At 47.6% G+C, this 25,007-nt stretch overlaps 1 protein-coding gene across 2 annotated transcripts in view; it reads left to right on the top strand.

Annotated features, from left to right (window-relative positions):
• The first annotated feature begins 284 nt into the window (after nt 1-284).
• abcc3 (ATP-binding cassette, sub-family C (CFTR/MRP), member 3) overlaps nt 285-25,007 on the top strand; it is a 47,184-nt gene continuing 22,461 nt past the window's right edge. Inside the window, exons 1-11 of one of the 2 annotated variants that reach the window (XM_056576579.1) lie at nt 285-646; nt 10,310-10,486; nt 11,709-11,834; nt 13,244-13,381; nt 15,161-15,295; nt 15,697-15,758; nt 17,073-17,204; nt 18,995-19,267; nt 20,868-21,045; nt 21,824-21,985; nt 22,657-22,749. In XM_056576579.1, the coding sequence (XP_056432554.1) occupies nt 611-646; nt 10,310-10,486; nt 11,709-11,834; nt 13,244-13,381; nt 15,161-15,295; nt 15,697-15,758; nt 17,073-17,204; nt 18,995-19,267; nt 20,868-21,045; nt 21,824-21,985; nt 22,657-22,749 (1,512 nt within the window). In that variant the 5' untranslated portion in view covers nt 285-610. The remainder of the gene's footprint in view (nt 647-10,309; nt 10,487-11,708; nt 11,835-13,243; nt 13,382-15,160; nt 15,296-15,696; nt 15,759-17,072; nt 17,205-18,994; nt 19,268-20,867; nt 21,046-21,823; nt 21,986-22,656; nt 22,750-25,007) is intronic. The other variant, XM_056576580.1, reaches the window with a different exon arrangement.

Raw genomic sequence — 25,007 nt, forward strand, 5'->3', positions numbered from 1 at the left:
ATGTGGGTTTCCATAAGGCTCACCATGACTCAGCTCGTTTTATAGACAATGAAAGATAGGCTCAGTCAGGGTTGTCGAGTCACGTTTCACTTGCACATCCCCCCCATGTGCTCGGCAGCAGGAGTCAAAGAAGGAAGAGACGCGTGACTTCCGCTTTCTCATTGGGCAGCATCCGGCGCGTATCCACATTTTCTGCCGAGTCACGTCACGTGTGAACTCTCCTCCTCGCTCGACGCTTGTATGTGTGTGTGTACTGTGTACGTGTGTACGTGCGCACGCGTGCGCATGCACCTCATATTATGCGCGTGCCCGCGCCGAAAGGCGGGACCGAGGGGGGGCGGCGCTCTCATGACAACCTCCGGGTGGCGGTTACGCTCACACAACAACGGAAGAGCGCAGCGGGAGTGAAGTAAAAGCTCCGCGGCCTCTCCCTCCTCACACACCCGGGCAGCGACGGCGTCCCATGTGCCTCGGCAGTACCGGAGCACCGCCCCATGTACACGTTGTTCTCACTGTGAAGGAACACGGTCCGCTGCGAGAAACCAGGAGCCCCGGGCTGTAAGGAGGAGGAGAAGGTCTCTCACCGGGCTTATAGATCGTTTATAACGACATGGAGGACCTGTGTGGACCGGAGCTCCCGTTCTGGGTGAGTCCCCGCTCCCCCGCACTGGCTAACCTCGTGTTGTTACACGACTGACCCTGCCTCGAATGACAATAGCGATCTTATCTGCCGCGATCGAGTCTGTCTCTCTCTGTCTCTCTCCCGAGAGTGTGTGCCACTCGTTCGGCAAGGTATAAATGTGTGCGTGCGCGTGTGTGTGTGTGTGTGTGTGTGTGTGTGTGTGTGTGTGTGTGTGTGTGTGTGTTTGTTTGTGTGAGAGAGAGAGAGAGAGAGAGAGAGACCGAATACATGAGTTCCAGCATAAACGTCTAATTAGAGCCTTTGTTAGCCGACTACATTAACTACAACAGTGTCTTTAGGCGATATTTGGGCTGAAAGAATCACTGTGCGTCTCAATTCTACTGAAGAAGCCTGCAAGAAGCCTACTATCTTCACTTAATAAATCATACTCCTGTTAACAGCCGGTTTGAGGATGAGGTGGATGGGTTATATCGAGGTCACGACCAGGGCAAACCGGGTCTGCTGTCCGCACTGTACTCACGATGATCCGGGATCTTCCCGATTGAATGAATGTTATTAGAAGGAGCCACTGCAACGTGTTCTAAGTACTTATTGTCGTGTCATATAGTTCAGTTGAGATGACTTAAAACGGTTTGTGTTTTAAATCCACTACAGAGGCACAGTCCCCTTGTGAGCCCAAATGCCACAGAGTTTGAATGGTTTATTGGAATCACAGCCCAGATAAAACCACTGCGGTCCCAGTGCTGTCATTTTGTAATTGAACAACACAAATAATCGCATTCTCAACATATTTTCATGTAGAAACATGTTTACCATTCCCGCTTAATTGACAGTGTTGTAGTCTACACAACTGTGTTGTAGGCCTCACAACACTTAAATTCTATGCCTGAATATTATTACATGTGAAACGTTACAAGGTATTGTTTGACAAATAATTGAACAGTTGACGTAATTAACTGTCAACTGCAGGGCATTAATTGAGAATTTTGTGAACAACATCTAACAGCCATTATAAGAATGACCCATTGGGTCCTTGACTGTGAATGCTGTTGGTTGCGAGGTACAAGCAGGGAGGCTGAGAGAGAATGGGCAAACCGCACTACAGAAGGGCTTCATAGATTCAGACACAATCCAACAATCCCAAATTCAGTGAGGGCAATTTTTAACATGCTTGGTCGTTTTACCGCAACCTTGTATGACCCTGTTACCTGAGGCATTCCCGTCTGATTATTCCCGACAGCCTTTTAAACAGCATCAGGGATCATTCTATCTATTTGTGTTATGTATCTTACGCAAGCAGTGAATGAATGTTGTATAGTGGTTCTATTAACCATGCCATTCACACTGTGTTCCCCAGCACACCCAGGTTTGACAATGGCAAACAAAATACAGAGATGGTGTTTGATTAGGAATTCTACGACCACGCCCGCAAAACCTCTATACAGACCGGTATCGCATTTTAGTAGGGCAAAGGAAGCACTCTGACTCATGGATTTAGGGTTCAGCATCTGATGCTTAGGCGGATGTTAAAGATGGTAAGGAAGGTCTCAGCTCAATGGCTGTTGAAGTGAGCAGTATTACAACAATAATATTAGATATTGTAATACACATTACACATGACCCCATGGCAACATGGACCAGATTTTAATCTGTTGCTAGAGGCTGTTTCTATTTCATAATCGAAAGTACCTCTAGTCATCAGTTATAACGGCAAGTTATTTAAGAGATTGGTACAGAGAAATACGTATAATTATCTTTATGTTTAACATAAGATAATATCGAACCAAATGCCTGCAAAAGATATTTACAATATTTTACATTTTAGTCTTTGTGGGTTGATCTGGCCGCCCCAGTTAGGATAACCACACAAAATCTGTTTTTCTGGTGGTGCTTTACCATTATTTTCCAAGGTAGTACATGCTGGTAAAACAAATCTCAGAACATCAAATCGCTGATGTCAATATCTGATAGAGTTCCTGTCAGGAAGCCTGGATTGTTGTGTTTTATGAGTTGTATTCTTTATGATTGATATGGATTATTTATTAATTACTTCCATCACATGGTCCTGCTCTGTCCGTTCTCTACAGTCCTGAGAGGGAAGAGTTAGCAGGTGTGACCGGGTGTAGGCCTTGCCCACGATGACGTAGTCTGAGTACACTGTTTAGTTTTTTTTGTTAAACTACAATTTGATCAACTTGACGACTTTCAGGCAACCGATTAATCACTTGCTGTGTAAATTATGGCATTCCTTTTTCTTGCAGTGAATTCTATATTTTATATTGTTTAGATTGAAATAGCTAATCGGTATACAACCTACTCTACAAATGGCAGGTCATTATGCGAGCTGAACCACTGCTGGTATAGTTGATGTTAGGAGTGAGACTAGTGTGCGTCCAATAATACAGGTTTTTTGTCAAACTAGCTACCTACATAGGTAACAATAATCAGCACAGTCTCTCTACATGCTCTAAATTGTTGGCAAATATGTACAGTCAAAGTTTAGAGTAGACCCTATACATTCAAATGAAGGGCATAATTCAAACGATAACACGGCTAACGATACAATACCTGAGTTATGTATTCATAACTCACCTTTGTTTCAGCTCATTTTCCTTATAGCAAGCCACGGTGGGGGTTGTCGTTCTAGAATGTTATCCCTTCATGCTATCGTGATTTCACATCTGAGACAGATGTGCATGTATTCCATCACCACAGACCACTCTCTGTTCCAACAGTGTTAGTACTTTTGTGTTGACAACAGGAGAAGTGTCCTTCAAAGATAGACGCACTTCAACATTAGTTCCTTAGTGACGCTTTAAATTGTGCACATCAAGAGAACCAAAGTCCTTCGTACTTCTTGTTAACCGGTGGGATTTGGAGTTCATAAATACATTAAATAATTTCTTCATGTATAATTTAGTAACACTATGTGCATGTGTGTGACTGTGTGTGGCGTGCACGCATGCAAAACATGTGCGCATCCATGTATGTGTGTGTGTGTGTGTGTGTGTGTGTGTGTGTGTGTGTGTGTGTGTGTGTGTGTGTGTGTGTGTGTTAGTGTGTCAAACCTGTCCTGTGGCATCAGTGGGGGTCTTTTTGGTTGCCATAGAGACAAAGTCACTCTAATGGGGCAAACATGGGCCCTCTATGGGGCCATGGGGGTCACAGTCCCTAGACGGCGGCTAGCCGGCTACACCATGCAATTCAACATGTGACAGGGACAGCCTTGGTCAAATAAGCCCCTATATTGCGACTTACTCCAATTTACAAGGAAAATTGGGTCAGTTGTAGTAGTAGTATAGTGGTAGTGGTATTGGTAGTAGTAGTAGTAGTAGTAGTAGTAGTAGTAGTGGTAGTAGTAGTAGTAGTAGTAGTAGTAGTAGTAGTAGTAATATGGCACCTGACCTACTGCATTCCAAACCTGAGATGCTTTGAATATTGAAAGCATTGTAGCGCAACAGTAAAACTGATGACTGATGTTTCCTTTGTCCAGACGGCATCTTGGCCCGTAAAAGAAAGATCTCTTGGTTCTGTAATGTAGCACTTGAAGCAGTTTCCTTATTGGACAAATTGTTTGTGCTCGCATGATTCGTGCACTGTTTAGGTTGTCTCTTCATGTTTGAATGCACATACTTGTAAGTCGTGGACCGAAGCGTCATCCAGATCAATGTAGTGTAATGATTACAAAAGTTGGAGACTGTCATGGTTACGAGGCACAGAGTGCCCCTGCATTTACCAAGAACACGCACTCAGAAAGGCAGTCTTCTGTTAAAACTCTCTGCATTCTTGGGAACTTGCATGCAATGTTAGCGTCTTTGAATGGGATTGTATCCTCATGGAATTAAAATAGAATCTTATAGTAACACCCGGTTATAAAGTCTGAACAAACAGCATTGAAAAGATATGCCCGTGTCTGATTGCATACTCAACATTTCCATAAACTTCTATGACCCTCGGCTAGACTGTTTGGAATCGTTTGAATCGTAAGCATATTGTGATGTTCATTGATATCATGTAAAATCCCTCACAATTATCGACCTAAGACATTTTCCACATGACACACCCCTAAGCAAAACCATCGTTTATGTTCAAAATGATTCTCCACAGACTAAATTTAGAGACCAAAGACATTGTTATGGAGGTGATTGATCCGTGCGGATGGGTTTATTATGTTTGGACGCTCATGTTGAACCAAAGTGGTGTTGAAACCGACCCTGGTGCTGATTTAAACACGGCCCATACAGTATGTTGTTCTTCTGGTGGTGTGTGTCGCAGTGGTTTGGGGCTGTAAGAATTGCCATATGGTGTGGAAAAGAGGAAGTCAATTCTAGTTCTTTCATGATCCAGGACGAAAGATGAAGGCCGCGTTTGTGTTGTTTTAGGCCCATTGTTTCGTCTCCAGTGTTCTTTGCCCAGTGCCCTTTGCTCACACTGGACGGCGCCGTGCCACAACCTACACCTCAAGTGAGATTAATTGGTTACTACTTACTTACTTCTCATACTGGTACGGGACGACTGTGTCCATGGTGATATAACCTGCCCTGAAGCAGGCGTATCCTGCCCAGGATAAACAAGAGGATCTATTCCCTGGAGTGAAAGACTGCTAGGGCCGGCAGAAATCCAGGAAGCTGAAGTTACCAAACACACGTATTTTCGCCTCAGAATAACACGTGGTGCTGGCCGCCTCTGACACACTTTCACATGACCTCTGACCTCTACCCCCCCCCCCCTCTTAGTTTCAGTTGAATAAGAAGAAGGAATTAGGCTTTTGGTTTCAGCCGTTTTCTAGTTCTCCTTGCGGTGAGCTCCCCTGCAGACGGATGGCGCAAGTCTTTAACTCAGAGCTCTACATGGTGCTCTACACTTCCTCTGTTTTATTATTTTATTCATCTTTTGTTGGGCGACGTTTTACGAGTCCAACAATATGGTCACTGTAGTGTATAAGTGTACTAATCCCCAGGAAAAAACTTTAACCTCACGTCCACCTACGAGTAGAAGGTGTAGAGCGACGGTAGATCCGGTCGCTCCTCTGAGATCAACGCCCACACCGCTTATCTCTGCCAGAACGGAGCCAAGATGGACGACCGGTAGCATTAACATACTTTCGATATTCAATACTGGGCACATCGCGCTTGGATAAACCGTTCTTTAACCCACGTAACTTGCCACAGAATCCTCAATGGAACCCTCCTCCTCACTGTGGAATGCAACTCTGTCTTCAGCGGATTTATCAGCGTTTTTTGAATCCCTGACCCTTATTGCACTGGGTTTTCGGTGCATTTCGAGTACAAAATTAACTCAATAAACAACCTTGAAAATAAATCATTGAGCTCTGCATGCCCCAATGTGGCAGGGTGAGAGATGTGCCGCAACCTGGTGCCCCCTGCCACAACCTGGTGTTCTGCTTCCAGGGTCCTGTCCAAGCCTGCTCTGCAGACACAGTGCATACAGGCCAGCCTCATACATCTACATTTTACATGTCGGGCATTTAGCAGCGACAGGCGAAAAAAACCTTTCTCCCCTCCGTTTTCCTTCGGAGCGTCTCAGGAATATCTCCGTACAGACGGACCCATTGCTAAAACACATTGAGCTGTAGAAACGCTGTAGTCCATATTCAAGGCGCTGGTTCTCCACAAAAAAAAAGTGGAGCACATCCAGCCAAAATCGGTTCCATGTGAACGGGGCCTTACAATAAGAACATTTGTCAGAAGACGGAGAACACAGGGCCGGAGTCCAAGGGCCTGGTTCCCTGGGTCCCAGGCCAGGATCCCTGGGCTCCTCACACGGTGTCTGCCAGGGGCTGGTTGGAAGCACAGGCGGATCTCCCCCAAGGGGGATGCTAACGACCATCTTATTGCTCTGAATGTAATCACGGCGTCCCATCACCAGCCGCCTTCCTCTCAACCCCCCCCCTGGTTCCTCACTAAACGAGTAGCATTAGCATAGCACTGGGGGCCATTTGCAACCCAAGAAAAAGTGCATTGATGGGTTGAAATGTCCGAAGCGAGAGGAAATCAAAGCTTGGATTACCTTCCCTGCGTCGTCTTGAGATTGTGGAAAAAGGGATTAATTGCAAATTTGCAGGTTTTTCCCATTAGCGTGCGCACAGAAGCACTCGGCCCTTCTCCTGTAACTGGGTCATGGTTGAGTTATGTCAGGACATTTTAAATTGATTTGGGATTACGCAAACTGCTTCTGACGCCACCTTCCTGTCACAGTTGACTTACCGCCCCCACCCTACCTACGCCCCGACCCCTATCATCCCGCCCCCACCCTGTTGCTGCTCCCGCCCCCACCCTGTTGATACTCCCGCCCCCATACTGTTGCTGTCCTCAGTCAATTAGGATTTTGAATATGTTAATTCGGCCAGTGGCTAGTTATTGTTGTTGACATGGTGCCACCGGTTGGGTGTGCTTCCATCCGGTTATCTTTCATTCTTGGCAGATTTTCTAGGCGGGGTCTTTTTGCTTGGCTGGTCTCCAAACCACAATCTCCCCCCCCCCCCGCGCTAATAAATCAGCTGAGGAATCACAATACTTGGCATTAACAGCCATAGCAAAGAATTTTTGTAAATCTATCCCTGACTCACAGCACGTCGAACATGTCCGATGCATAGAGGTTAACCAGAATATTTATTCTGATAATAGCCTTTATCGGGGAAGGACATTAGGTCTATTTGCTGACAGTCATGAGTCAAAGCAGTTTGACTTATGACTCCTGTTTTTCCCTCACCTAAAAGTGCCGTGTAACATTGTGCGAGCTTAGCACATAAAGCCCTTAACACTAGAGGTTAGTCAACATTAATGCATTCCCAAAGCCTCAAGTGCCTCGTTCATGATATTGATATGATCAAATGCCCTTTAATTCTTACAGGGCGCCTTTCATCTGAGACATGCAACACAAACACCAGTATACAAAAGTTAACATGAATAGCCTGCTCTATCATTTGGCGGGTATTATTTTCTGTTATCGGGTGAAGGAGAATTAAGCAGGCTTTATCGGTGCCTCAGATCTTACTAAGGTGACCATGACGAAGGAAAATATGAACTGAACGCCAGGAAAAAAACAAACACTTCTTTAACGTGGCTTCGAAAACGCTTTGCTTCTGTAACCTCATTGGTTGATTGTGCTTTGAAGGAACACACCTCTTAACCTCACAGTATATTCTTCTTATTAAAGTCTTATAATAAGGTGGCATGCGGCCGCCTTATTATAAGACGTGTGGTGGCATGTGGTTCAGGAGGTAGAGCGAATTAGGGTTGCTAACTCGATCCCCGGCTCCTCCTAGCTGAGCGTCGAGGTGTCCCTGAGCAAGTCCACCTCACCTGGACTGCTCCTGACGAGCTGGCAGTCGCCCTGCGTAGCTGACAACGCCTTCGGTGTGTGATTGTGTGTATGAATGGGTGAATGTGAGGCGATATTGTAAAGCACTTTGAGGGGCCACTGGTTAGACAAGCGCTGTATTAATGCAGTCTATATACCATTATTGTCTTACTAGTGAAGGATGTGTCAGAGGGAACACATCATTATATCCATCCCTTCCTTAAGCTTATAGGACACAGGATAGCATGGCCACAGCTGTTAGCAGAAGATAGACCCACTGCGGACACATGGTGATGACTGATGATGGGAATATGCAATGTCATGTCGCCATTGACAGACAGAAGCTAATTTTGGTATTTAATGATTTAAATACAAATATTTGTATTCATATTAAACATGACCTCAAATGAAAAGAAAAATCCTGAGAAAGCTGTTTTGAAATGCTCTCCCCTACTAAATATTTGATGTCAAATGAGCTGCCAGCTGCCTTACATACCAGGTGGCTTGTAAACAACACACACATTCACACACACACTCACACTCACTCACACTGCTTACAACACACACACGGACACACACACACACACACACACACACACACGTCACACACACACACACACACACACACACACACACACACACACACACACACACACACACACACACACACACACACACCCACACTCCTCCCCTTGGCCGGAGGTCTCAAGGCCTCGTTGCCCACGTGTCTTAATGAGCAGGGAGGGGGCTCTGGCCGCGGCCGCTGACAGCTGTGTTTATCTTCCAGGGTGCATGTGGGTCGGCCTGTGTCTGCGCTCGTCGATGCGACCCCAAGTCAACCACGCCCCCCCCCACATACAAACACACACACACACATGAACGCACACACACACACAGCAGCTCCGACCACTCAGCATGACTCTGACCTGCCTTATCTCGCAGCCCCTTCTTGACTCGTTCATATAAGCTCCCGCACACACAAGCACCCGCATGCACACACACACACACACACACACACACACACACACACACACACACACACACACACACACACACACACACACACACACACACACACACACACACACACACACACACACAGTGTGCACGCATGCACACACACACACACAAATGCATCACACGGACACACTCCAATCATCATTTGCAGACACAAACATACATATAACGCACAAGCGCACACACACACACACACATTGAAAATTGATGTACAGATGCGTTGTTAATCTGCCACAGCCAAACGGAGCCTGGTAAAGGGCTCTTCTCTGATAGTGTGCTATCGGTTGTTGGTTGTCTGTTGTTTGTGTTTCCATCAACGCGCTCTATTGTGCGACGATGACTTCTGTTTCCTTGGGACCGCGGTGGAGCCTGTTCAATTCGTACTATCAGAGCCGGCTTATCTTCAGCCACTTTTTATTGACAAAGCAAACCGCATGTTTTGAGATACAATACTGGCCCCAGCGCAGCCGCTATCTCAGTCCGGTGCGATCGGTGTCAGGGCTGCAACAATAGTCCTGCGTTGTATGCAGACCCACTGTTGTCCATCTACCTGTTGCTTGGCGCGTTTTATTGTATGACATGTATAGTCTAATCCTGGTCAAAGCATGTTCTATTCTATTCAGTTCTAGAAGTGTATTAACTGTGCTATTAAGTGTATTTGCTATGTGAACAAAAAAAGTATGTAGTATGTATATAATTATGCGTCCATTAAATGTTTATTGTATTCATTATACTCTTAACTAGCAGATGCCTTCACACACACTAGAATGCGGCTTCCTACATTTAAGGCTTTCAGTATAAAGGGTTTTTTAAATTAACTTAAGGATCCCTGCTGATGTCATATAAAGGGAATGCTGTTTCCTGCTGATACACAGGCCTCTCTAAACACCCTTTGGCTGAGATAAACACAACAGATTAAGAAGTACACACACATTCCTGATTAAGGAAAGCCTCTGCCTCATGCCTTCAGTGTGAGGCTTTTGTTGTGTGAGAACATTTTTTTATTTTTAACTTAAGGTTTATTTTAATAGAGACGGATACAGAAACATAGGTACGCTTGCGATAGTCGTCTAATGTTTGCATCATAGTGGTACTAGCCAAAGCGGATTTACGACACTTGTCCCTACTAGTTGGGCTTTTGGTTTAAAATATTAATACAGATAAACATCATTAAAAAGTAAGAAAATGGAAATAGAATAAAATATAATAGTAAATAAAATAGTAAAGAAAAGAAGACATACAGAGAGTTTTACCGTGTGACCGGTGTTTACTACACTCCTCCATCGGTAAACCCTGACTCACCCCCCCCTCTCTCTCTCTCTGCAGGTGGCCAACCAGACGATCCACACAGACAGACCGGACCTTCCGGCCTGCTTTCAGCTCACCGTGCTGTCATGGCTCCCCTGCATCTACCTGTGGGCCGTCACCCCCCTCTACATCTTCTACCTCAAGCGCAACAACAAAGGCTACATCATGATGTCCGTCCTCAACCGCTTCAAGACGGTAAGGTGTACGGCTGCACCATGTTGGAGACGTATTGCGGTGCCAACCCAATTCAGGTGACTGCGCCTCCCTCTGAAAGAGCCTGTCTAGATTTAAGACAGTCGCCAAATAATTTTTGGAACCCTTTAAACACAGTCAATTATGTTTAATCCGAGAGATTTCCCTTGTATATCAGTCATGGAAAATGAGAACAGTACATTTTTTTTTTTATATATATATATTCCTCAAGCGATACAAAATTCGCACATGCGCGTATCGCGATTTCGATCCGGAACCGATACATCGTGCAGCCCTAGAAAGGAGGGCTGATGAGTCTTCGGCCGCATTCCAATATAATCTCCCCTCCGCTCGCTTCCTCTCCCCCCCCCCCCGCTCCCTGCTTCACTCCTGCACCGGGTTAGGCCCATGTTTATTCAGGAGATGTTTGCGTGGTACGACCTCAAAGGCCAGGCTTCCTCTCGCTCAGCACGGCCATGTTTACACGGCCTGCCTCTAGGCAACAGTGTATCCAGGCCTCCAGCACCTGCCCCGGAAACCCCCCCCAAACAACCCTTTTTGGGGGGGGTTTGACTGTAATAAACAGGTGGGGTCTCAATGTGTTTCCCTACTTATGGGGAAAACGCATAAAAAAAATATGGGTTATCTCCCCTCTGTGTGTATTCTATTTATTGGTGTCTTTTAGAGATTTAAGAGCTATCATCTGAGTGCAATTTGTTAGAAACGTTGACAGATGAGAGATAGTTGAATTCTCCGTGAGAAAAGATGCTTAGATTTTAGACCACGCCCGCCCAACTATTTTCTGCCCAATCAGGACATCTGTTCCCTGATTGGTTTGGGGACGCTCCTCTGTCAATCACAATACTCAAATCGTTCCTTCAGCACCTTTTTAAATAAAGTGCTTTGACTTCCATGTGTCTCTCCGGGGGGGGCGGCATGTAGCTCGGGAGGTATTGCAGGCTGGCTGGTTACCTGAAGGTTGCTAGTTCGATCCCCGGCTCCCCCTAGCTGAGTGTCGAGGGGTCTCTGAGCAAGACGCCTCACCCTGACTGCTCCAGATGAGCTGGCTGTCGCCTTGCATGATTAACTCCGCCGTCGGTGTGTGAATTTGTGCATGAATGGGTGTTAGGCAATATTGTCAAGCGCTTTGAGTGGCCACTGGTTAGCAAAGCGCTGTATCAACGCAGTCCATTTATCACTCCCTGTGTCTCCCCGTCTCTGCCAGGCCTTCGGTTTCGTCCTGTGGCTGGTGTGCTGGTCGGACCTCTTCTACTCGTTTCACGAGCTGCGGAACGGCCTGACCCGGCCCCCCATCTACTTCGTCACCCCGCTGGTGGTCGGCATGACGATGGTGAGAACCGGCGCTGGGAAAAAGGGGAAGCAGAGTCCACAAGGACACGTTCACAGGCCCTAAGATGATGCTGATCACTGGAGGACTGTAATGATAGAGGACTGTATTATAAACTAGAAATGGCCCTATGCAAAGTTATTGCTGCGTCATTATGTTATTTGTGTATTGTTGTACGGGTTGGGATTTGACTGCGTCTGCAGCCATGTTTGACTGCCATCCGGCAGGGAAATTAGTAAGGGAACAATCCAGATATTAAACTCGAGATTTCTCGCTCTGCCATAAACCTTACCTTCATATTGGTAGCTTGATGTCATTCATTCAGTTTTAACAGAGCAAAGCACACAGAGGGCAAATGTAGCTGCTTGTTTCCGTATGACACAAGCGGAACATTAAACATTAATATCCTAAAACATGACTTTGGCTTGCTTCTGACTCGTCATGGCCATGTGCTTTTGGCGTAAGAAAATTAAGATGCACTGTAGTCTGAAACAGCAGAAGATCAAATCAAGGCAAACACACAACCTCAGTGAAGAGCCTTCAACCCAGCCATCTGTCTAGACTCTAGAGGCTAGACCTTAGACTCGCCATGCCTCTGGCCTTGAGGTGGTCGGGTGCTCCTGAACAGGCAACCGACCCCAAACCTGTTTACAGCGGGCGACGCGTTCAGTCTCATTACTTATTCAGACTTTATAAACAGGAGACCACAAGACACTGGGAGGGCTGCTGCTGTCTACATGGGCCTGGGACACACAAGCGCACGCACACACGCACACACACACGTGTTGCGTTTCTCCATTGGCTTTTTTCACGCCAGGCTTGTTACATTTCTCCTGACTCCTGACGGACGCAGCTTGCTTCCAGGCTTGGTAGAAGCCTCGGAGAAGGGAGTCCTGAGGTGGAGAAACACCTGGCATCTAGAAAGAGCTTGTGCAAGGCACCGATAGGCTTCACCTCTAAATTGAACCACGTTACGACTTCAGGAAGACACGTGGAGCGACCGCATGGCTGCACATGCGGTCGCTCAGTGGTCGTGGAAGGAAGCGGTCTGAGCACAATCAGCATAGTGTGACTAAATACTGACCAATACCTAATATTGACAAAGTCAAGGCCAGTGCTCCAGGCCTCATGTCATTGTGGAAATAGGAACCTCAGTCCAATTCATCTGTGAAATGGCGTGACATTTCAAACAAATAGCAAACACGAAATAACTCTTAATGATTGAACAAACATAATTGCTAAAGGGCTCCCGGGAGCAGGTACATGGACTGAGCAGAAACAGAAACTCTGAGCTCTTACTGCAACGTCTCAGCTAGACTGCGATGCTCCTGGTCCTAATTACACTCCCTCTCCCCCTCTGTCTCCCCCTTGTCTCCCCCGTCGCCCCCCCCCCTCTCCCCTGCTGTGAGCAGCTCCTGGTGACGTTCCTGATCCAGTTTGAGCGGCTGCGGGGCATGCAGTCGTCGGGCGTGCTCTTCATCTTCTGGTTCCTGTCCCTGCTGTGCGCCATCGTGCCTTTCCGCTCCAAGATCCTCCAGGCTTCCAGCACGGTGAGGCATCTCCCCCCGCGGGCTAGAGCTGTCCTCAGCTCACCTACACTCACTCACTCACTCACTCACTCACTCACTCACTCACTCACTCACTCACTCAGTGACTCACTCACTCACTCACTTACTCACTCTCTCACTCAGTTACTCACTCACTCAGTGACTCAAACTCTTGCACTCACTCACTCTCACTCTCACAATCTCTCACACTCACTCACTCACTCATTCTCTCTCTCTCTCTCTCTCTCTCTCTCTCTCTCTCTCTCTCTCTCTCTCTGTCTCTCTCTCTCTCTCTCTCTCTCTCTCTCTCTCTCTCTCTCTCTCTCTCTCTCTCTCTCTCTCACACACTCTTTCACTCTCTCACACTCTCTCACTCACTCTCACTCTTTCACAATCTCACTCAGAACCGCACTCACTTTCTCATACACTCACCCTCAAGCTCACTCACTCTCACACTCACACTCTCTCTCTCTCACACTCTCTCACTCACCTATTCTCACACTCACACACTCTCTCTCACAATCTCATACTCTCTCACACTCTCACACTGTCTCCCTCACCGAGGCTGTCTCCCCCCCCCCCCCCCCCCCCCCCCCGGCCCTGATCTGTGTGGGGGTCAAACAGGGACAGCCAGTAGAGCAGCGTATGATTTCATTAGCCTCTGACCAGGACTGGGGCTGTTTCGGGGGAATAGATTTGGATTAGATTTGATTAGCCGTCTTACTTTGCCGAGTCCTAACGATCTCGACACCTAGAGCTGCTAATTCTGTTTGTATCAAGTTCAAGTCCAAGTCCTTTGTTGTGTTAAATGCACCACAAACATGCAGTCGTTGCTGGACATGAAAGTCCAGTGTTGTCAGCTATCAGTGCAGGTACGAAGTATGAAAGTACAATAAAAAAGATACAATAAAGTAGGGTGGGTAAAACAACAAAGAGATTGATCCTACAACATTGTATATAGTAATATATCTATGTAAAGTAGCATACATAGTGCAGTATAAGTTATTATTAGTTGATATGAAGCTGCGAGGCACAACAAAAAACGACAACACAGGTAAATCATCTGATGTGGCCGTGTACACAGCCCGGAGACAGAGCGAGGGCTATGCGATAGGGATCTGCTGCGATGGAAATCATTTGAATACCCTCAGATGTGTGATATGGAATTAGACGGCAGACTATTCAAATGTGTTTGTATGTGTACTGCTCGTTTTGGTCGCTCGTTGTCGGCCAGAACGCTGTTCAGAATGGATTGATACCCGCAGGCGAGGACCACGACAGAGAGACCGAACTGCCAGTCTGTCTCTCTGTCTGTCAACCTGACAAACATTGTCCCATCGCAGCCCAGCCCAGTCCACATCCATGTGATCCCATCATACCGTAGACACTGCTCATTGTCTCCCATCTAATGAAAGCTTCAGAATAATCTCCATGGCAATCGTGAAACCTTATTGCTGTCGTTTTATATGTTGTGTTGTTTCCATGTTTATGTTTGTTTTTGATTTTAACCAAAGTCTTTGTGTGTGTGTGCGTGTCTGCGTGTGTATGTGTCCCTGTGTGTCTGCATTGTGTGTGGGTGTCCCTGTGTGTCTGCGTGCGTGTACGTGCGTGTGTGTGTTTGTGTCTGTCACTGTGTGTGTGCATGTGCCTGTCCCCGTGTGTGTGTATGTGCGCTTGCCTGTCCCCATGTGTGTGTTTGTGTGTGTGCGTTTGCCTGTGCCCATGTGTGTGTTTGTGTGTGTGTGTGTTTGCCTGTCCCCCCCCCCCCCCGTGTGTGTGTAGGAGCCTGGGAGTGAGCCCCCTGACAAGCTGCGCTTCACCACCTTCTACCTGTACTTCAGCCTGGTGCTGCTAGAACTCATCCTCAGCTGCTTCAACGAGAAGCCCCCCCTGTTCTCCACCGTGGTCACAGACCCCGTGAGTCCCACGCACAGCAGACCACGTGTGTGTGTGTGTGTGCGCGCGCGTGTTTGTGTGTGTGTGTGTGCGGGGTGTGTGAGCTTACTGAAACATTAATCAGGTATATAGGCTGTCCTTGTTACTCTGGTTGTTACCATTTAATCTGCACTTGGCACTGGACACACTCACGCACTCACACAAACACACACACGCACACACACACACACACACACACACACACACACACACACACACACACACACACACACACACACACACACACACACACACACACACACACACACACACACACACACACACACACACACAACCACACAGCTTACAGTTGAAGGTAGTTCATGTCCTCATATGACCCCTCACTTCCCCCCCCCTCCCTCTCTCTCTCTCTCCCTCCACAGAATCCCTGCCCTGAATCCACTGCAGGTTTCCTCTCCACAATAACCTTTTGGTGGTTCACTAGGTATGTGCGCACACACACACATTCACCCACACCCACACCCACACCCACACCCACACACACACACACACACACATACACACACATACATACAAACATTCACACACACATACATGCATACATAAATACAGAACACACACACACACACACACACACACACACACACACACACACACACACACACACACACACACACACACACACACACACACACACACACACACACACACACACACACACACACACAGGTGCTCAGCCAAAACTTGCTCTTGGTATGTGCATACATTTTTTTTAACAAAGACCTGGGTACATGGAGGAGGAATTTACGCACAGTTTAGATTTCAGATAGATACGCTGTCTTCAAACAGTGAATCCCCATGACTCTGTGATTGGCCAGTGTACGATGCGGTTGTATTCAGTATTATATGTAGTATGTAGTTTCAGTATTCTGAATGGGACACAGACCTCTGTATACATTCGACTTCCTATTTACAAATGAAATCCGTGACTTATGGAAACCTTGGGCCCTGTGGATCTTTTCCGTTCGGGAAGAGGATCCACGTCATGGCATTCCGATTGTTGTTTTCACACGGAGGGGTCAGAGGTTAAACCCACTGGTGCGCTCACCACACAGACAAACAAGGAACACAGCGTCCCGGGTTCAATACAACCCTGAGGCCTTTGGCCGCATTCCGTCTCTCTCCTACTCCACTTTCCCGTCTCCTATATCCTATCATATCCAAAGTCTCACTTGTTCAGAGTTCAACTGGACTGTGCAATGTCTCCCCCCTTCTAAGCGCTATGCTACAATACATTATATATTGTTCCTCTTTCTTCAGACAAATGCGCTAACTAAGTAAGTCGCTTTGGATAAAAGCGTCTGCCGAACACCCTTAATGTAAATGTAATATCCCTTCCTATGTTGGTCTGTCCATGAAACAACCCAGCCTGCTCTACTATTTTTCCACAATGTTGCTGCAGTGTTTTAACCACTTCCTGTCCCGCCCTTCCATCAGGAAGGCCGTGTTTTAACCACTTCCTGTCCCGCCCCTCTGTCAGGATGGCCGGGTTTTAACCACTTCCTATCCCGCCCCTCTGTCAGGATGGCCGTGTTTTAACCACTTCCTGTCCCGCCCCTCTGTCAGGATGGCCGTGTTTTAACCACTTCCTGTCCCGCCCCTCTGTCAGGATGGCCGTGTTTTAACCACTTCCTGTCCCGCCCCTCTGTCAGGATGGCCGTGTTTTAACCACTTCCTGTCCCGCCCCTCTGTCAGGATGGCCGTGTTTTAACCACTTCCTGTCCCGCCCCTCTGTCAGGATGGCCGTGAAGGGCTACAAGACGCCCCTGGAGGCCAAGGACCTGTGGTCGCTGAACCTGCAGGACAGCTCCCAGACTGTGGTGCCCCGCTTCCTGGAGGAGTGGGAAAAGGAGCAGGCAAAGGCCCAGATGTACGTCTACACACACACACATGCACGCACGCACGCACGCACGCACGCACACACGCACGTTCCTCCCTCAGCCTCCATTGACTCCCATTCATTTCCCCGAAAGGGTTGGCGGCAGGTGAATAACATGGGGTTCAATGGGAGAGAGGAGGAAAGTCCTCCTCTGAGTGGGTGTGACTAGCTAAGGGACCTGGATCCCGACTGCATCTCTTCACGAATAGGTTGGAGCCCTGGCTGGGCTATGAACCAATAAGCAGGAGCCCTGGCTGTGGAGCAGCCCGGAGGGAGGGGTTATCCCCTCAAGTCTATACTACGAGAACCATGGACCTATTGATGAGAACCAACGAACCAGCTCAGTCGAATGCCTCGTTTCCACCGAGCGGTGCGCTACTGTTCGTTGCGGTACAGTGCGGCTCTATTCGCTTATATTGACGTTTCCGTAGCCCGCGGCCGGGCTGAGGAGCCCGCGAAGAGGATTGACTTGCTCTCTAAATGAAGTCCCTCAATCTTAATTGGCTTTACAGCATGACCAACATTCTGAAACATCCATTAACATCCACATTTGCCTCAAACAATGTTCGGCTTACAGCCCATGTAAATAGTTGTGAAATAATGATCTTGTTGTTCTTTTAATTGTTTGTTAATCTGACCGTTCTGTTTGAAAGGATATTAGTCAGTGAACGTTAGTTAGTGTTAGTGTTAGTGTTAGTGAATGATTCAGAGCATGATGCATGTTAAATGGCGTCACGGTCTTGTCTCTTCATTTTTCTTAAAACAATTGTAGCTGAAAATAAACATAGCCAAATTACAACCAATAGCTTCAGTCATTGAGGGCAAAAATAGGCCCAATGATAGGCCCAGATTTTTTTTTTTATTTAGTTTTACAAATTAAGAGTTGGCCTGATTTGACCAATTGGCTTTGCATCCTTTCCTTCTGCCCCTTGTAGTCCAAGACATGCTGCCCACCAGCTTTCAAATGCAATGCTGCCACTGATGTAATTTGTATCAATTCACATAATTATCCCATCCTGCTATTTTGTAGTTCCCCAAAACACCCTGAACCAACTTGAGTCTCACATACTTATGCCACCATACACCACTAACAGTGCAAGCAGGCCAAAAAACTCACTCTCTCTAAATAACAGGTTAAATCTTTATTACCAACAAGCAAATTGCACAAATTCGTTGGTGGTTGTTTAAACATCGGCGCAGCGGCACGACAGTCCAACACTCGGAGACGGTGGAATGCGCTGCTCAAACCCCCTCCACCCTGGCTGAGTGGGTCGGCCGGACAGCCAACACTTGAGAACCGCAAACCTGAAATGTACATGTGTGAAGAAAATGTGCATGTGTGAAGAAAGGGGGATGTTTCTCCTCCTTTCTCATTCTAACCACGGACAGGGGTGGACTCTTTAGTAAAACTGGGTTGTCCTCTCTCTGACTCTGTGAATTTATACATGAAAGGTTAGGATCGTTATATATCGTTTATTTATGAAATGTGAATGTTTCTGGCTGACTCGCGGTTCGAGTGTCAGATTATTGGCTAGTTTCTTCCTCCCTCCCTTCCAACGTTTGAGTTTACTCTTTGAGGCGGTACACTACAATAAGTCCATCTTAGCTAGGATTACTTTTTTTTTGCCTGGATCGCAAATTAATGACATTTCTTATCTCATCAACTCTCATTTCCAAATCTCTCTCTCTCTCTCTCTCTCTCTCTCTCTCTCTCTCTCTCTCCCCCCCTCTCTCTCTCCCTTCCTTCCCCTCCTTCTCCCTCTCCCTCTCTCCCTCCCCAGTGAGCAGCAGACCGTGTCCGCCCACGCAGTGTTCTCCAAGGCGCCTCCGGGTGGCGCCACCAACCACGTGGCGGCGGGCGCGGCGGGCGCGGTGGGCGCGGTGGAGAACGGGCCGGAGGAGACGGAGGTGCTGCTGTCGGAGGGCCGCGCCGCCCCCCGCCAGCCCTCCTTCCTCTGGGCCCTGATTCGCGCCTTCGGACCCTTCTTCCTCATCGGCTCCGCCTACAAGCTGCTGCAGGATCTCATCAGCTTCGTCAGCCCCCAGCTGCTCAGGTAGAGAGAGAGAGAGAGAGAGAGGGGGGAGAAAGAGAGAGAGAGAGAGAGAGAGAGAGAGAGAGAGAGAGAGAGAGGGGGTAGGGTGAGGTAGGGTCACAGGGCACGCCGCAGGGGTCAAAGGGCATGCAGGGGTCTAAGGTCACGGACCTGATGTTCTGAGTACTCATTGTTTGTTGTGTTGTTTGAATTGCTGCTGATCACATTGATAATTCTCATTAATATCAAAGATGAGGGTAACTCATCAACAGGTGATTTGAATCACCTGTTGTTAGATAGGGAGAGAGAGAGAGAGAGAGAGAGAGAGAGATGTATATGTATAGAGAGAGAGACGGACAGAGGGAGAGAGAGAAAGGGACAGAGACAGAGGGACATTAGTAAAGACAGAATAAACAGTTTATATTACACATTTATCAGCAGGGTTTATTTGTGAATATTTTAAACATGGTGAATGTGTTTTGCATTAGTATTAGTCAGACTCTGGCTTGTGTTCGCTGGAGACGGGCGGATGTTTGGTAACATTACAATGAGATGTGTTGCGGATGTGAAATTTGTTTGTTTGTCCTGAAGTGAGTGTCCTTTTCGCTATGTTTAGTGTCCTTTTCGCTATGTTTATGTTTGGCAAAGAACACCACTGACCTCAGGCAAGTAACCACATTAGTCAAAACTTTCCTCCTCGCGTGAAGTCGTTAACTTGCCTGTAGCGTGGGGGCATGTTATCATCCCTGGCTCCATTGTAAGACTGCTTCATTGATCTGAAATGGGCTCTCTGTTGGGGATGCAAAGCAGGTATTATATTGTGTTTATGTTGTTTGTTCATAGACAGATCAAGATCACGCTCTATGTGACCATGTAGGCCTTTTCCATCCACATCAGTTTATTCGTGTTAACTCTTGGTTAGTTTGGTTTTCTCTCGCTTTTGGACGAGAAGAGAACTATTTGAGGAAGCCCAAAAAAACAAGTGCTGTGTCTGATTGGAATCAAGGATATCCTCTTTTATCTGTGTGTCATGTTTCTTGTCTGCTTCTGTCCGAGGCAGCACATGACAGTTGATGGGTTGAACAGATTACTTTGTCGTCTGGTTTGATTCACTTTGATGAGACACACTCTTTATTTTTTTTGATTAAAATAAATATAATGGCAAAGGTCAGGTTAGGATAGTGGGATAGGTGTGTGTGTGTGTGTGTGTGTGTGTGTGTGTGTGTGTGTGTGTGTGTGTGTGTGTGTGTGTGTGTGTGTGTGTGTGTGTGTGTGTGTGTGTGTGTGTGTGTGTGTGTGTGTGCGTGCGTGTTTGTGGTTCTATACTAACTATGAGGGAGTCAGCGTGTTTCTAGTTCCATTCTCATATCTATGAAGATGTGTGCGTGTGTGAGTGTGTGCGTGCGTGCGTGCGTGCGTGCGTGCGTGCGTGCGTGCGTGCGTGCGTGTACGCCTGTGAACTTGAAAAGGGACCGCGGATAGGGGCGGAGCATCCAGCGGAACATCAGGAACCACAACGATCAGAGCTTCTGATATGGGTGGCCCAACGGCGCGTGTTTGTTCCCATCCCTCCGTCCCCCCTCTAACCCCGCCCTCTGCTCGCGTCCCCCCCCCCCCCCAGACTACTGATCTCCTTCACCAAGCAGAAGGGGGCTCCGGACTGGTGGGGCTACGCTCTGGCCTTCCTCATGTTCTTCACTGCCCTGCTGCAGACCCTCATCCTGCACCAGCACTTCCAGTACTGCTTCGTCACGGGCATGAGGCTGCGCACCGCCATCATCGGAGCCATCTACCGGAAGGTAGGGGCAGACCGCCACCCCCCCCCACCCTCCCCCTCCCCCCAGTCAGAGGGGCAGGTGGGCCTGGAGAGTGGAGCCCGACAAGGCACCAGCCTGACACAATTCTGTGGTATCCCCCATGAAACAAACACCGTTATTTTGGCCAGAAAGGAAACTGAAAGAGATGAGTTCTACTGCTTTATTCACTCTGACACGTAAGCAGTCACTGTGATAAAAACATTCCCGCCGCCATATCACTGGAGTAATCTCTATTTATTTTGCGACCAAAATTACATATTACAGCCCTTGTAGCGATGGAGATTGAGGCCCAATCCCATTTCTACCCCATACCCCTTCCCCTTACCCCTCCCCCTTGTTTTGAAGGGGGAAGGGGAAGGGGTAAGGGGTAGAAATGGGATTGGGCCTTAGGCCCAATCCCATTTCTACCCCTTACGCCTCCCCCTTACCCCTCCCCCTTACCCCTTCAAAACAAGTGGGAGGGGTAAGGGGTAGAAATGGGATCTGGCCTTACTCAGTTTACTTTGTTGATATGATTTTTGGTCAAAAACCAGAGGCCTAGTGGTACAGGGTACACTCAATCAGAATAACCTCCAAAGTAGGGCCTTCCTCTGCGTCTCCCACATCTTTAGCTCCCGTTTCGTACAATCCTTGTTCTCTCAGCTCACCGAAGGGTCACAGGTTCACAGGGTCACCAGCGTCATCACAGATAAATCAATACTACAAAAGTGTTTGCTAAACGGTTTGCTCCCCTGCCCCCCCCCCACCCCACCCCCCCCAGTCCCTGGTGATCACCAACGCCGCCAAGCGTAAGTCGACCGTGGGTGAGATCGTCAACCTGATGTCGGTGGACGCCCAGCGCTTCATGGACCTCACCACCTTCCTCAACATGCTGTGGTCGGCGCCCCTGCAGATCATCCTGGCGCTGTACTTCCTGTGGCAGGTGGGACACGCGCGCGCGCACGCTCCTACACGCGCAGCGCACACACACACACACAAACGCTCCGACGCACAAACACACACTCCCACAAGCACACGCTTAGCTTAGCTTACTTAGCTTTTTGTGTTTTGTCGGCAAAAAGCGGAGACATTCAACGTTTAACACGTTGTCAAGAAAACTGTGATGCTCTGTTGTCAGAGATTCAGGTGATGGGGTCAGGGGCCAGCGACTATATACTATACTATACTATACTATACTATACTATACTATACTATACTATACTATACTATACTATACTATACTATACTATACTATAGGTCAGCGACCCTCTTTAAGAGGGACCCCCAGAATTTGGTATCTCCTAACAGAAGAGAGTAGAGAAGAGACTCGTATTGGGAAAAGATTGCGGTAACGATTGCAACGTCCGCTCATCAACGCAACTCATCAACACAACTCACAGACTGATTATTTCACAACACAGCTATAAAGCAGAACTCTGTGGCGGTTTCCGTTACACATCACCTCGATGCAACACCCTGGGAACCTTCCGATTTACTTTCATTTATCCGACTCATTTATCTGTCCTGCCACAACCTGTCTGCCGGTATTCCAGATGCGCCTCCCTTCATGTGTTGGGATGTGTTGTCTGAACGTCTCTGTAATCCGATATGCAGAACCTGGGTCCGTCTGTGCTGGCGGGGCTGGCCGTCATGGTGCTGCTGATTCCCCTCAACGCTGCCATCGCTGTGAAGACCCGCGCCTATCAGGTAAGGATCCCTGCCCAGACACGTCTCCGATATGTACAGTAAAAAAATATGTTCCTTTTACATTATCCTTGAGGGCATTTAACACTCGCTTTCCTTCAAAGCAACTTACAATTATTGCATTAGTCAGAAGAAAGAGAAACAATATATCTCTGTCGGAACAGTAAGGATGTTCAGAGAACAAAGTGCCAAGCACTAACAATCGCTAGGTTAACCCATTCCCCGTATGCAACAGAGATAGCTAGGATAAGATGCTACACAATGCTAAGTTATATTTTTAAGGTCCAGGACGAACAACATACAATAAGTGCGTAACAATTGACCACAATTGTTAAGTTAACCCATTCCCCGTAAACAACAAAGATAGCTCGGATAAGCTGCTACACGATGCTTAGTACTAGTTTTAAATGCCAGGACGTACAACATACAATAAGTGTGTATGGGGGGTGGGGGACTAAGGGGGTAGGCTATGCAGAGTCTTGGTGTCTAGTGGCGCGTTTCCACCAGAGGGTGCGGGTCGGTTCGGTGCGGCTTGGTGGAGTAGTGAGGGTGCGGTAAAGTCCAGCTCCGTTACGGCTGACGTTTCCACCGCCGACGGTACCCTTATGGTAGGGCGGGGTTTAAGCCGTAAGCCGATAGCCGCGGCAGCTACGTAGGCATCGGGACCTCATAGCAGCCCGACACACTGTAGCTGGCCAATAAATCCAAGGAAAAAGAAGAATGCTTACAATTGACAAAACGCAACACTGTAGGACGTCCAAGAAACTTTTGCGCGACATATTCTTCAATAAACCAAGCTTTCGTTGTTGTCCAGAAGTACCTCGCGGGTAATGTGTTGCTATTATCCCCCGTCACAAGAAAGTGCGAATCTGTCGACCAATCAACGGACGGCGTGTGTAGCTCGAACTTGCCGTTAACCTTTCAGGCGTCTCAGCACCCCAACGGAGGACTACAGCGAGACGAGTACGGCTCAATGCGGCTCAGCCCGGGTCGCGCCCACTTTTGGCGTAGGAAAAGCGTTCCGTGCCGCACCTTTGCGCACCGAACCGACCCGCACCCTCCGGTGGAAGCGCGCCATAAGTGTTCCCTTGTGTGTCGTATGGGGTGCTTTGTTTTCCATTGGGCTCCTTGCCAATTGCCTGGAAGGTGTGTTAGGGAACGGTGACCAGGAATCCTTTTAATGCGCACACAACAGAAGACATTTTATGCACACCACTTAACCTCTCAGTGCACCACTGTGATTAGTGAACTGTAAGATTTGAAACCAAACCGCAAGAACCGTCACCGCGGGGTGCCTCACTCCAGAAATGGGTCACTAAATGTTTCATCATCCGACAGGGTTCTCTCTCTGAATCACTCACTCACTCACTCACTCACTTACTTACACACACACACACGCAAGCTAGCACGCACGCACGTCACGCACACACTTGAGTATTTACTGTCTGCTTTTGGTAACAGAGTCTATAGTCACGGTAGTTTAAAAAAAAAATTGTAGCACTCAACACGAAGATTTTCCTAATGCCAGGAAAACATTAACTTATCATCCTAGCTTGTTAACCTTGCAGGGCAGTTAGATGGAAGTAGTGTCACAGTACAAGTATCATGATTTAATTGATAATCGTTTAAAATTGAATGTTCACATAGAAAGTTTAGTAAGGTATTCTAAGCTGCCAGGAAGAAATTGGTTGAGGCTTCGTCATTTCCCTTATTGGGCTGTGGTGATCTGTTGCACACCTCTGCCCAATGCTTGCCTTAGCTGGACGCTGTACCACAGTGCTCTGACGGTTACCACAACACTGCACCCTATTGGCCAGAGTTCAGTGGCCGTCACTGTCCCTGCACAGACTCACTCGTTGGCACATATTTATTAAACAGTCCATCCATGGTCTGCTCCCTTCTTACCTGTGTGGGAGTAGCTCACAAAGGACTAGCAATTGTGGTTTGTGTTCAAACAACACTATCCTCCTATCATACCCTAGGTCACGCACTGGATTTGGCAAGCATGCTTTTATGTTTTCAGCCCCTGCAGCGTGGAACATCTTACATACACACATGCAGCTAAAGGATCTGAACCAATTCATTATTGAAAAATGTAGTGAAATGTTGTGAGGCTAATCTAATTGTGAGACCTCAGTCGTGCGTCATGTTGCACTGCCGTCTCACCCTGCATCAACCGTCTGTTAGGTACATGATTCTGAGACCGACTACCAAAGGGTTTGATTGAGGTACTTTTAGTGTTTGTTGCATGTTGTTGTGAA

The sequence above is a fragment of the Gadus chalcogrammus genome, chromosome 18 (assembly GCF_026213295.1).
Source record: "Gadus chalcogrammus isolate NIFS_2021 chromosome 18, NIFS_Gcha_1.0, whole genome shotgun sequence".
Taxonomy (NCBI): domain Eukaryota; kingdom Metazoa; phylum Chordata; class Actinopteri; order Gadiformes; family Gadidae; genus Gadus; species Gadus chalcogrammus.